Source organism: Lotus japonicus, chromosome 3, assembly GCF_012489685.1.
Source record: "Lotus japonicus ecotype B-129 chromosome 3, LjGifu_v1.2".
NCBI lineage: Eukaryota > Viridiplantae > Streptophyta > Magnoliopsida > Fabales > Fabaceae > Lotus > Lotus japonicus.
This window is the reverse complement of record NC_080043.1, coordinates 97567640-97582124: the sequence shown is the minus strand read 5'-3', so window position 1 is coordinate 97582124 and position 14485 is coordinate 97567640. Positions and strand designations below refer to the sequence as shown.

At 51.3% G+C, this 14485-nt stretch overlaps 2 protein-coding genes across 2 annotated transcripts; one reads left to right on the top strand and one right to left on the bottom strand.

The window, feature by feature from the left end:
* Positions 1-330: 330 nt before the first annotated feature.
* LOC130745125 (uncharacterized) lies at positions 331-954 on the bottom strand. The gene has a single exon (XM_057597265.1). The coding sequence runs from the start codon at positions 952-954 to the stop codon at positions 331-333; it is 624 nt and encodes a 207-aa protein (XP_057453248.1).
* Positions 955-5642: 4688 nt separating this feature from the next.
* On the top strand, positions 5643-6950 carry LOC130745124 (uncharacterized). Its single transcript, XM_057597264.1, has 2 exons — positions 5643-5838; positions 5938-6950. The coding sequence occupies exons 1-2, from the start codon at positions 5643-5645 to the stop codon at positions 6948-6950; spliced, it is 1209 nt and encodes a 402-aa protein (XP_057453247.1).
* Positions 6951-14485: the final 7535 nt, after the last annotated feature.

Below are 14485 nucleotides of genomic sequence, written 5' to 3'. Positions count from 1 at the left end.
AATGGCGTCATCAATGCTGATTTCCTCTGTAACCGCCTCACTAGGTAACGGAATTTCCATGGCTTGGCACCCCATGTCTCCGCCCTTGTCTCCGGTGGCTGGCACCTCCTCTTGGGCCACCGCCGTCACCCCGGTTGCTCCTTTTTGAACTCCATTTGGCGATGTAGTTGCCAGGCCCGTGCATTCCCTGGATCTGTGCCCGCAGCATCCGCACTTGGTGCAAATGACATGGAGCCCCTCATATTCTACCTTGTACCAGTAGTCCTCCAGACAGATCTTTCCCACAACTGGTTTAGCCAGGTCAAGTTCTACACATATTCGTGCAAACCGTCACCTTTCCGCCTTGAGTGTGCTCTTATCCAGCTTCACTGGCTTGCCTATGGCTCTTGCAGCCGACATCAGATAGCTCTCATCATAAAATATGACATTGAGACCAGGGATGCGAATCCATGCCAACGTTTTCTTAACCTTTGCAGCCGGGGATATGAACTCCGGGCTCCAGGTGGCCACCGCCAGGTAATGATCAAAGATCATCCAGGGTCCTCCACTAATGACCCTGTCTCGGTCCTCAGTTCTGTCAAATTTGACCATGAAGAAGCCATTATCCACATCCATGAGATCAAATTCGCCAGCCAGCCTCCAGAGGCTCGTCAATTTAGCCTTCATGAGCTTGTATCCTAGTCTTTTGCCCAGAAGGGAGATGACTAGAGCATCCTTCCACGATGAGGACATGTTCTCAATCACCTCCTGTTCCACTACTATTTTTGGTAGCAGTGGATTATCATTCACATAGATCACCTTCATCTTACCATTGTCAATTAAGTCTACGAATTCACGTGGTGGGGAAACAGAAGAACCCCCCATGAGCTTGTCCTTGAAGGAAATATGTTGCGGCTGAGTGCCCTTGTCCGGTGGCTTCGCGCTGCCATCTCCAGAGGGAGAGAGAACAGACATATCACACTCCGTATCTCGGAATTTTTTTTTCCTAGTCATTCATGATAGATTATGAAAAAGAACTTATGCATATATATAACTTATTTTTGATTTATTTAAATAAAAAAATTAAAATAGCTTACGAATAAGTGTTTATGACCATGCGCTTAATTAAGCTGTGTTTCCAAACGGGACAAAATTGATGAACTTGGCTTCATTCCTTCCTCTCCTCCCTTCTCTTTCTTCTACTTGCATCCTGTTCCGGGAACCCTGACCGAGGATGGACAGGGAACCTAGGGCAGAACTGGCCCCACTAAAAGTTCCAGATAAGGGGCCGTTTGGGGAAGGCCAAGAGCCCCCTACTCCTGAGCCCCACCACCAAGGGTGAGGACAAGGAACCCGGGGCCCACTACATAGGGGTTGACCTAGGCCAACTACCCTAGGGGTAGGTTGGCTGGTGCAGATCCGTAGGGGCCCCCAAACCGTTGGATCACTGTTCCTCTGCAGGGGATCCAACGGTGACCCCTGCCCCCAGGTACGAGCCATGCATGACGTTGCATGACGTTGCATGGCTCCAACCCTAATCCTGCCTCTCCTATATAAAGGGAACACTCCTTCAATCCAAAGGTAACGTATTTTCTCTCCAAGTTCACCATTCTTACTACTTCCCTCACTGACTTTAGCATCGGAGTGTCTTGCAGGAGCCCCTCCCGGGACCTTGCCCACTTGGAGTCCTTCAACGCGTCCAGATCCCTCCTCTCCTACCCCTTGCCAACGGGTAGCTTGATCTCTCTCAGATCAATTGGCGCCGTCTGTGGGGATCTGGTAAAACTCTTCCCAACACCGCGTGCCGTCCCCTCAAGTCATCAACTAGCAAGCTATGGTAGAGACACGTCAGACTTCACGCCGTCCTGTTCCAACTCCTGAAGGCCATGTAGAGACTGTCAACGAAACTACGGATCGCAGAACCCCTCCTCCTCCACAACACCCTCCTCCCCCGACTCCTCAACCACAGCCCCCTCGCTCGCCGGAACCCGCGGCCATTACCCCACATGCAGCCCATGAGGCACTCTGCCGCTTGGAAGCTCGCATCCGGGCAATGGAAGAGGACAATGGGGCGGGGCGAGAGCAGGCCCATAGTATGAGGATTCGAGACGCTCAAGAGGAGATTCACATGCTCCGAGCACGCCTGCGACAACTTGAAGAGCAGGAAACTCAATCGCGCCCCCTGCCCGCGTTTTCCCAGGAAGAGGAGACGAACGGGGGCCCGATCCCACCCCCTTACTACCAGGAAGCACGCCGCCGGGCGCCCGCGGCCGAGCGGGTGGCCAGTCATACACCACGGAGACGCTACTCCCCCCGTCGGAGCCCATCCAGGCGCCGGAGCCCAACTCCGACTCGGGATAGGACGTACAACCGCCCCAGGTCCAACAACGCGCTTGTCACCTATCCAGCGCCGATCGGAGGCCCTCTATCCCCAGAGATCATGGCGTTTCCTTTCCCTCAGGGGTGGGCACGGCCCAAAGTGAAACTCTACGAGGGAGACTCCGACCCGCAGGAACACGTGAACTTCTTCGTGGGCGCGATGTAGTATGTTGGGGCCAGCGACCCTTTATACTGTCGATGCTTCCCCATGAGCCTTGGAAAAGGACCCATGAACTGGTTCCAGAATTTGCCGAGAAACTCGCTGCACGACTGGAACGGGGTCGTGACCTGCTTTTTAGCCCAGTACTCCTCGGTGCGCAGCATACCGAAGACCGCGCAGACCCTAGCTTTGGTTAAGCAAAAAGAGAAGGAATCTCTGAAAGCATTTCTCAATCGGTTCAACAAAGAGGCCGGCGATATCACCGGTCTCCTCCCCGACACTAGATTGGTCCTGGCTACCGCAGCCCTTGCACCAGGACCGTTCCTGACCTCGCTGGACGGCAAGCCAGCCAACACTCTAGAGGAATTTCTAGCTCGAGCAGAGAAATTCATAAATATGGAGGATGTCGCGACCCTAAGAGCCGCGAGTCAGACACTCGCGATCAAAGGACCGCAGAAGATGAAGGAACATAAGGACCAACCGTCAACCCGGGAGTCCCGACGGAAGGGTCAGGACGAACGGAACTCGAGACGGAAGAAATATGATAGTTATACCCCACTGGACTCCTCCCTCTCACGTATCCTGAGGGAGAAAGCCTCCACCGACCTCAGAGACCGCCCACCCCCACTCCTGACGAGGGGGGACAAGCTAGATTCCAAGAGATTCTGCGAGTTCCACGACAGCCCGGGCCACAACACTGACGAGTGCCTGAACCTCAAGGACAAGGTGGAGGAACTGATCAGAGCAGGAAGACTGTCTAGGTATGTAGCTGTGTCAACGGGGGCCCTCCCGCGCCCGCGCTCGCCACCCCCGAGGCGGACACCGACCCCCCCAAGACACCGAGACCGGACTCCTCCCAAACGCCGATCGGCAGAACGTCGAGACAGAACTCCACCGCGTCGCCAAAGCCCCGAGCGTCGCCGGAGCCCCGAGCGTCGCGGACGAAGCCGAGAACGGAGAAGAAGTCCCGACCGCCACGGCCGGGATGAAGTCAGAAGACAACATGGAAGCAATATAGTCGACGTCGGTTCAATAGCAGGAGGATGGGCCGCAGGCGGGCCCACCAACAACAGCCGGAAGAGGAGTACCCGCGTCATCATGTCCGCGGCTGGACGGCCCCGACCAGGGTCCCTCCACCCCCCAAGGCAGAAGGTGGCCATAACCTTCACGGAGGACGATTACGGCGAGGACACCGGCGAAGAAGACGACCCTATCGTCATTGAAGCCCTGATCGGCAACGGTAAGATCCGAAGGACACTCATCGATACAGGTAGTTCTGCTGACATTATGTTTTATGATGCTTACAAGAGCTTAGGACTATCTGTGAAGGATCTGCTCCCCTACGACCATGATTTGGTCGGGTTCACAGGGGACAGAGTCCTACCCTTAGGATATTTTGATACTTGCCTTTCCTTGGGAGATCACAGAATTTGCAGGACTATAAAGGCCCGCTTTCTGGTGGTGGAGTGTCCAACAGCGTACAACGCCATTCTTGGCCGTCCAAGCCTCAACACCTTCAGGGCTATCATATCCACCCACCACCTAATGCTTAAGTACCCCTGGGCAGGAAGGGCGGTACCCGTACGCGGCAACCTGGAAATGGCGAGGAGCTGCTACAACTCCAGCTGCAGACTGGCCAGGGAGGAAAGGAAGAGAAAGAAGTCCAAAGCGCACGACCAGCACGGCAACTGTCACGTTCAGCACACCAGTCTCCTGACCGACCTCGACCCCCGCGTGGACCCGTCGAGAGACGATCAGCGCCTCAAACCCGACGGGGATTCCCACCCCATCCAGGTCGGTCCCCTTCCAGAGAACACCACCAACCTAGCTCGGGGTCTTCCCAGAGACCTCTCCAAACGGATGGAAAAATTACTACTTTCCAAAGGGAAGCTGTTTGCTTGGTCGTCAGCAGATATGCCTGGCATCGACCCCGCGTTCTGCAGCCACAGACTTTCAGTCGACCGGAAGTACAAACCAATCGCTCAGAAGAAAAGGCAAATGAGCACCGAGAAGCAGCAGGTTATCCAGCAACAGACCACAGAATTGCTTCAGGCCGGGATCATTCGGTAGGTCAAGTACACAACCTGGCTCTCCAATGTGGTCTTGGTCAAGAAGGCAAACGGGAAGTGGCGCATGTCCGTCGACTACACTGACCTCAACAAGGCTTGCCCCAAGGACCCGTTTCCCCTACCGAGCATTGATGCGCTGGTCGACAATTCCTCGGGATACGAATACCTCTCTCTTATGGATGCCTATTCAGGCTACAACCAGATTCCCATGCATAGGGACGATGAAGAGAAAACTGCCTTCATCACCGACCGGGGCACCTACTGTTACATTATGCCGCCCTTCGGCCTCAAGAACGCAGTGGCAACCTACCAAAGGATGATGCCCGAATCTTCGGGGACCTAATGGGAAAATCGGTCGAAGTCTACATCGATGATATCATTGTCAAGACCCCGAAGGGAGGAGACCACACAGCTGACCTCGCAGTCGTTTTCGAGCAGTTAAAGAAGCACAACATGCGCCTGAACCCTGACAAGTGTACTTTTGGCGTTCGAAGCGGGAAGTTTCTGGGGTATATGCTCACCAACCGCGGCATTGAGTTGAACCCTGACAAATGACAGGCGATCATGAATATGAAGAGCCCGCGCACGGTCAAAGAAGTCCAACAGCTGGCTGGTCGAATGGCTGCGATCGGCCGATTTTTGCCAAAGGCTGCTCTCCGGGCCCTACCTCTTTACACCCTCCTGAAAAAAGGAGCAACTTTTGAGTGGTAGGCAGAGGCCGACGCAACATTCACTCAGCTGAAAGAGATCCTCTCTTCCCCCCTATTCTGGCTAGCCCTAAGCCAGGGGAGACTCTATACCTATACCTAGCCGTGCGAGAAAAAGCAGTGAGCTCTATCCTGATCAGAGAAGAAGAAGGAATCCAACTACCGGTCTATTTTGTTAGCCGTTCATTGAAGGGTGCGGAGCTCAGATATAAGATGCTGGAGAAGGTGGCGCTGACTCTACTGACCACGGCGCGACGACTAAGGAGGTACTTTCAAGCTCATCGCATCGTGGTGCGAACCGATCAGCCGGTCCGACAGGTCCTTCATAAGCCCGACCTAGCCGGTCGGATGGTTAGCTGGTCCATCGAACTCTCCGAGCATGACATCCGCTACGAACCCAGAAGAGCCATTAAAGCACAAGTCCTTGCAGACTTCTTGGTCGAACTCACCGATGAGGAAGAGCCCCCTGCTGAGATCACCTGGGTGGTCAACGTCGATGGCTCGAGCAACAAGGAAGGTGGCGGGGCTGGGATCGTATTACAGAGTAGCACCGGGATGGTGGTCGAGCAATCCCTCCGCTTTAACTTCCCAACCACGAACAACCAGGCCGAGTATGAGGCCTGAATTGCGGGACTGGTCACAGCTAGAGACCTGGGGGCTAAGGAGATACTGGTCTGCTGCGATTCTCTTCTAGTCGTCTCACAAGCGAACGGAGAAGCTCAAGCAAAAGACCCCATCCTGGAGCAGTACTTGGCCCATTTGAAGCGACTGGCTTCAACCTTCTCCAAAGTGGAGTTCCGCCACGTCCCCAGAGCCCAGAATGATCGTGCAGATACCCTGGCCAAACTGGCCAGCACTGGAAAGCCTGGCCTAAATGGAACCGTCATTCAGGGGACCCTAGCCCTCCTTTATGTGGCTGACCCCGAACGTCCGGTGGGACAAGTTATGATGCCGATCGGTACCGAAGAAGACTGGAGGACCCCGATCATCAAGTATCTCAGATCTGGATGGCTACCTGAAGAGAAGGCTGAAGCCAAAAAGTTGGTAAGGCACGCCTCCTGGTACACTATCGTTAACGATGATCTCTTCAAGCGGGGATTCTCCACCCCCCTTCTGAAGTGCCTGGGTAAAGACAGAGCAGCCTATGTCTTAGCGGAAGTCCACGGAGGCAGCTGCGGCCACCATCCGGGTGGACGTTCCCTGGCCCGGAAAGTGCTCCGAGCCGGCTATTACTGGCCAACCCTAGAGAAAGACGCGGCAGATCATGTTAAGCAATGCGACCCCTGCCAGAGGCATGCTGATCTGCACAACGCTCCCCCTGCCCGTCTTTCATCACTGGTCAGTCCTTGGCCTTTCCATCAGTGGGGCATGGATCTATTGGGCCCGTTCGACACCGCACCCGGCCAACTCAAGTACCTGGTGGTAGTGGTGGATTACTACACCAAGTGGATTGAGGCCGAGCCGCTAGCAACGATTACCTCAGCTCGAGTGCAACGCTTCTTCTACAAGAACGTCATCAGCAGGTTCGGAGTCCCCGGAGTCCTGGTCACAGACAATGGGACCCAGTTTACCTCTAAGGGGTTCAGAGACCTCTTGGATGGGCTGCACATCAAACAGCGGTTCACCTCCGTCGAGCACCCCCAGACGAACGGGTAGGCAGAGTCAGCCAACCGGGTCATTCTCAGGGGCCTCCGGAAAAGATTGGGGAGCGCCAAGGGCGACTGGGCCGAACAGCTCGATCACGTCCTGTGGGCATACCGCACCACTCCGCACTCGACTACGAGGGAGAGCCCTTACCGCCTCACCTTTGGCACAGAAGCTGTGATTCCGGCTGAAATAGGAGAACCGAGCGCTCGAACAGCGAGTTTCGACCCCAACCAGAACGATCAACTCATAGGGGAAGACCTCGACCTCCTGGCAGAAAGGAGAGCGGTAGCCAACTGCATAGAGCTAATCGCAAAGCAGCAGACAGCCATTCGCTACAACAAGAAAGCAGTTCTCCGCTCCTTTACCGCAGGGGACTTGGTTCTCCGGAAGGCCAGCGTCGGAGCACGATCAACCGAACGGGGAAAGCTAGCGGCCAACTGGGAAGGCCCTTACAGGGTAGTCGAAACAACCGGCACGGGAGCATACAAACTGGAAACTCTAGCAGGAAAGGAAGTCCCTCGTACATGGAACGCAGCCAACCTGAGAAGATACTATAGCTAAACCACGACCGACCAGGCACCCGCTATCTGTTCAAGCATTTTCTTTTAATTTAGTCTTTTGTAATCAAGGGTACACACCCACCTCGTCCAAGTTTGTAGACGACTAGAGCCACGAGCTCCAAGCGCAGAAATGAAGCAGTTTCTTATGTTGAATTTGAATTAATTGAACTGGCAATATATACGACCGCATCAACAAACTATTAAAGACCCTCCGGGCACCAAGACCCATAGGGCACTAAGACCCACCGGGCACGAAATTATTTAAGACCCTCCGGGCACCAAGACCCATAGGGTACTAAGACCCACCGGGCACGAATTTATTTAAGACCCTCAGGGCACTAAGACCCACCGGGCACGAAATTATTAAAGACCCGTAGGGCACCAAGACCCGTCGGGCACGAAATTATTTAAGACCCTCCGGGCACCAAGACCCATAGGGTACTAAGACCCACTGGGCACGAATTTATTTAAGACCCTCAGGGCACTAAGACCCGCCGGGCACGAATTTATTTAAGACCCTCAGGGCACCAAGACCCACCGGGCACAAAATTATTAAAGACCCCTAGGGCACCCGTACCCGTCGGGCACAAAAACATTAAAGACCGTTCAGGCACTAAATAACTCTAAGACGAGTAAAGAAAGAAGAATACAACCCAACAAGAAAATATAATAATAAGTTCTTACAAACACAGGAACAACGAGTCTTTACAAAAACGGAACAATAATTAAAAACAACAAGTTTAAACAAGCACAGAACGATCATTAAACACATCAAAATACAATAAAAAAGACAAGAACTTCAAGGAGCTGGCTCGGCTGGGAAGGTCGGAGTAAACTGCTTCTGGTCGTCCAGAGTCCCGATCTTTCCCCCCAACACAACCTTCCGATAATGAAGAGGGCCCACATCCAGTCCTGGATGGACCACCTCAAGCTGAGCCAAAGCATTGTCAAAAGAAGCCTTGTGAATCTCCTTCAGATTCGACCTCAGCTTCTTTCTCTCAGCCCCCAGATCGGCAACTTTCTTCTTGAGTTCGGCATTGCTTACTTTCAAGGCCTCCATCTCCTTAACTTCACTCTCTCGAGCAGCCTTCTCGTCTTTCAGGGCCTGCTCGGCTTTCTCTGCCTGGGAGCGCAACCAATCGTTATCCTTCTCGCTCAGCTCCAGCTTCTCCGCAAACTTCATGGCCGCAGTCGTCACCTCAAGAACCTCCCCTTGTAACTTCGCTTTAGCAGCGGTCAGCTCTTGAACCGATTTCTTGGAGTCAGCCAACTCTTTGTCCGCCTTAGCGAACTTATCCTCGGCGGCGTTCAACTGCTCCTTGACTTCTTCCACGTCGAGCACCGACCCCTGCTGCACATGACGAATGATGGAGGCAGTCTGAAGCACTGCTTTCAGAGCAAAGTTCAAGAGATTGTAGGGTTCCTTTGTGCTCAGGAACGACTGGTCGAGCTCATTGTACACCAGATCATCGATTTGGTTGTTGTGCTCGTCCGTGTCCACCGCATCTCGACCCCACACAGAAATTGGCTCCGAGGGACCCCCTCGCCTGAGGAGCGGCGTTTCCTCTTGATCGGGCGCTCCGAGCCGGCCCTTTCCCCCTCAAGGGAGCCCTCCTGCTGACGTTCGGGATTCCCTTAGCCCGACCCGGGGTCTGCGTTTTCTTCGCCACCGACCGGGCCACTCTGACCGGCCCCATCGGGGTTAGCCCCGGCTAAGGGCTGCCCCTGGTTGCCAATTCCATCGCCCTCGTCTCGGGGCACCTCCTGCTCCGCTTCACTGTCGGTCTCGACCTCGTCGATCGGAACCTGCAGCGCGGCGACCAAAGCAGCGTTGACCTCCATCTTAGCTCCTGCATGAACATCACAATAAGAAAGTCAGTCAGACAAAGAAACATGCATCGCTTTAGACATAGTAATAAAAAAAAAAAAAAACCCTACCCCTCTCGCGCAGCAAACAAGCGTTCCTACGAACGCTATAAGTACAAAGGTCGTAACAGCGCAACGGCCGAATGCAGAATTCTTTGGGAGGATTACCCCTCACTTCCTTCCGTATGGCGGCCACCAAGAGGTTTTTGAAGGCCAAGTCCACTTTCGACAAGGCCCCGGCCTCGTAACCAAAAGCACTGATCTTCACGTCGTAGTGCTTGGCGTTCCAAGTCAGCGGGAACCTGGCGCGACTGCCGCCGTTCGGGGCCCTCTCGAACCACCAGTGAGGGGGCGGAGTAGTAGGCGCCACCCGGAAGAATTGATCTTTAAAGTCCCGGTAAGACTCTGCAAACGGGTGAAAGATCTGGAGATCTTTACCCGACCTCAGGGTCACGATCTCGTGCCCGCCATATCCTTGAGTGTGGGCCACCTCGAACAAATGGAAAAAGAGCGGAATCGACGGCTTCTGGCCAAACAAGACGCAAGCAACCTCGTACGCTCGTACGAAACCCCAAGCGCCGGGATGGAGCTGCGACGGCGCGACCCCCATATGGCGAAGAACGTCACATTGAAAGTCCGTGAGTGGCATCCTCACCCTCACCTTCTTCATGGTGTAGATATGCATGTACACCCCGAACGGCGGGGTGTGGGGTAGTCGCTCCTTCTTACCCGGCGAATACACCATGTGACCGGGGCCGATCTGAGTCTGCGACATAAAACGCTGACTCCATAAATAATCTTCCTTCTCGTTTGCATACTCCGACGGGAGATCGAGGATGGTGCGGCACCACTTGTCATACACGGCCTCGTCCCCCTTCAGATGAGGGTATTTCTCCCGGTCGATCTTCTTATTCTTGGGGGCCCCTGATCGGGGCCTAGAGGTTAAAGCCCCGCCCGGGGCCTCATCTACAGTCTTGCCTTTCCTCTTCTGGGTAGGCTTCCCCATAACGACACCTGCACAAGGGAAAACGCCGGATCAACACCTGGGTCGTCTGTATCGGCTCAAAGAATGACCCACCCGGAATCCATCTTTGCCCTAGGCAGGATAGCGCGACCGTGCGGCGGCACAGACCCTCATAGAGAGTCTCCGCCGCCGCAAGAGGGGGCCACGGGGGGAGGGGAAACTCCCAACTCCCCCAAGAGCGAGCCACCCTTTCTACTAGGAAAAAGAAAATTAAAAGTCTTAAGAAAGAAAAACTTAGTGAAGCGAGAACTTACAAGAAAAAGCTGGAAAAGCTACCGAGCGACCACCGCGCAAAAGGAAACACCACCGTGAAACACCGGTACTTGACGGAAGGAAGGAGAGAAGGCTTGGGGAGAATTCAGAGATGCAAAAGTGCAAATGAATCCCCCTCCTCTCTCTTTTATAGAAGATGAGGAGGGAGACGTGACGTTTCGACAGCCCTAGTTTCCCTAATCATGACGTTTGGGGAAACCAAGGGGCATCGTCCAATCAGACCCTGCCACGTCAGAAAGGAGGCAGTGACGGCGAAGCGACACACGCCTCCAAAGGCACGTGGGAGAGGACTAGCGAAGCGACGCAACCCACCCGGAAACGACACGTACCATCCCAAGAGTCAGGTACATTAAATGCAGTGGGCCCAAAGCCTCACACCGTTCCATTCTACCCGCGCCTTTTTGGCTTCTCAGATTCAAACCATGCAACAACCTACTCGGTACTAAACCCGGTTGTCCCAAACCACTCGGATCCGGTCGGTCGACTCCGCATACACAGCCTCGAGAGGGCTTGCGTTGACCACCGGCCTCTACATTTAATGCCCCGTTTCATTTCCCAAGAGAAACTCCTAGGGAAAGGCTAATGGGCGTTACCACCCAAGAACGTTTCGATTATAAATGGTAACCATCCCCTTTGCAGGATCCACATTTTCCTCAAGATAGAATGACCTCCATGGAAGCTTACCTGAAGGTACTCAGGGCCGAGGCTCTAGACAACGACCTATACTACTCTACCAAACGCAAGCCGCCACCCCCAGTAGGATCAGATCCCTAGTCGGCAGAATTCTGGCAGAGGATCCCGACCCTCAACCGAAGGCGGGGCTACTAACCTTCTTGGAGCTGACGGAGGAGATGTGGGAATTACACCGACGCCGTTCGGAGGTTAACATGCTGATTTGGGGCCTCGAGGTTTCTGCCACGGAACACCAGGGCGAAGGGAAGGGAACAATGGACGAAATCAAAGCCGAGCTGACCCCCCTCCTGACCGTAAGGGAGAGTCTCGACAGAGACCTACGAACCGTTCGCCTCCGATACAACACCATGCGAGTAACACCCCCTTTCTAGGGGTACTGAATGTAACGGCCAAACGGCCCCCCACTATCAATGAATAAAGTTTTAAATTTCTGACCCCTATGTAACGACCCCAAAAACGTCTATGACACCACAAACACCGAGCATGAATAGCCCTCGCCCCGCTGGAACAGCCGACCAGGGCTAGGGGGCTACTGTTCCGGGAACCCTGACCGAGGATGGACAGGGGACCTAGGGCAGGACTGGCCCCACTAAAAGTTCCAGATAAGGGGCCGTTTGGGGAAGGCCAAGAGCCCCCTACTCCTGAGCCCCACCACCAAGGGTGAGGACAAGGAACCCGGGGCCCACTACATAGGGGTTGACCTATGCTAACTACCTTAGGGGTAGGTTGGCTGGTGCAGATCCGTAGGGGACCCCAAACCGTTGGATCATTGTTCCTCTGCAGGGGATCCAACGGTGACCCCTGCCCCCAGGTACGAGCCATGCATGACGTTGCATGGCTCCAACCCTAATCCTGTCTCTCCTATATAAAGGGAACACTCCTTCAATCCAAAGGTAACGTATTTTCTCTCCAAGTTCACCATTCTTACTACTTCCCTCACTGACTTTAGCATCGGAGTGTCTTGCAAGAGCCCCTCCCGGGACCTTGCCCACTTGGAGTCCTTCAACGCGTCCAGATCCCTCCTCTCCTACCCCTTGCCAACGGGTAGCTTGATCTCTCTCAGATCACATCCTCATAATCATCTTCACTTCCTTTTTGACTGACTTCACATATACATTTTCCTCCTCTACCACTTTAATGAAAGCTTTGAGGAACCTGCTATGTCCGATATGTCATTCGTCTCCTCATTTAATTCTTAAAACAACTGAAAAGTGAAACGAAAAAATAGATGAGGTATATAGAATTCCTGGACATCAGCACCCCTGCAAAAATCAATTCATGCATTATACAAGTGCAATTAGCACTACCAAGTGCCTAATCTTTTCTGATTCATTAACAAGTGATAAAAGGAACCAGAGAAAAGAAATATCACCCCTCTCCATTTCACATATTCCCTTTAGAAAAAAGCATAATCCTTAACAGTAGCAGCCGGGCAAGGCAAGAAGAATAATAGTTTTTAAAATTGACAAGGAACAGTCCTTTTTTTTTTTTGAAAGGTCAAGGGACAGTCTTTAAATTGCTTAAAATTAGTTTAGAAATCAAAAGTTAAAACACGATGTGCATTTTCTAGACTATTCATTCGATTATATTTAAATTGGCACATATTAACTTTGTTGCAACTGATGTACTTCTCGCAAGGACTGCATTAATATTTGATTCCCAAGCGAGAAGTGCAGCTATAATTAATATTATAACCAAGACAGCAAATGAGGCATCAGAAAATGCACACAACAATACAAGAGAGTTAAAAGACATGGAAAGTAACTTATAGAAGCCAATGTCAATGCCAATGGCATATGTTAAAGGAATGATGTTTATGTCAATATATACCTAAACCAGCAGAAATTTCACGTTTATATTTTACTTCGGTTCCATTTACACCCAATAAAATCAAAGTGAAAAATGCTTAAAACCCACAAAACTGCAATCAATAGAAATTAGCATGTGGGTTCTTGTCAATTACCATTAGAGTGAAATTTATTTACAGTATCATTCAAAATTATTAAACACTAATGTCAAATATTTAGATCAAAATATGCAGGGTCGGATCCAAGCTGGAGATTAGAGGGGCAATTGCCCTCACAAAATTTTAATTGTTTTCTAATATTTTCTTAATACTATATATATTATTTGTCCCCACTAACACTTTGTATAAATTTGTGTATGTATATTAAGTCCCACAAAATTAAGTAAGTTTGCGTAATGGTTCAACATTTTGTCCATTAAACACGTCATTGTGATCAATTTTCTACTTTTAATGAATGAAAAACTCATTGACGAGATCCTATTGGTTAATGGGTTGAATATGAAGCTAGAAATTAATATTATGTAGCTATAGGGATGTTTGCTTAAAAAAATTTATTACGCCAAACAACTTAAAAGTTCTGGATCGGTCATTGTAACAAACAGAAACAAAGTGAAGTGGGGGCAAATGCCGTCCTTGGGTTGAAGCAGGGACGGATGCATTAAGAAGCCTATGGGGTCAAGTGCCCCCATGGAAATTTTATAGTTAATGAAAATTATATATATGGAATGTGTTAATAGAAGAAAAACAGAGAGTTGGGAAAGGCTAGAACGTGAACACTTTTTTACTTGTTTTTTGTCTTTTGATATTTACATAGAGCAGCAGCAGCACTATATACTAGCCTAGGCACAGCAACAGCTGAATTCTAAGAAAGGAATGGAGTAATAGTCCAATAATTGATAATCATACAAACATGAATGGTGCACATGGTAATGGAGCCATGAATTGTGCAACGGTAATGGACTGAGTAAATGGTATTGACAGACCATTAATGTGAAGACCTTGACCCATGATTTTTGCAATGGCAGAGGAGATATCCTACACAGGAGATATCTTTAGGAGGGAATTAACTCTTAATTGCTTCTTTGCAATTTTCCTTATCCGGATCATGATTCCCACAATTTGTGTTTAGAGAGAGCTGAATATGTTTAATATTAATCTCCCACAAGTGTTTTATATAACTAAATATTATACACATCAAATGTACTAAATGCCCCCATAAATTTTTATATTTTAACATTACATGATTATGTATAAGCGTGTGTATATATTATCCCACAACTCTAATTGTCGGGATCCGTCACTGGGTTGAAGTGTAGCTTTA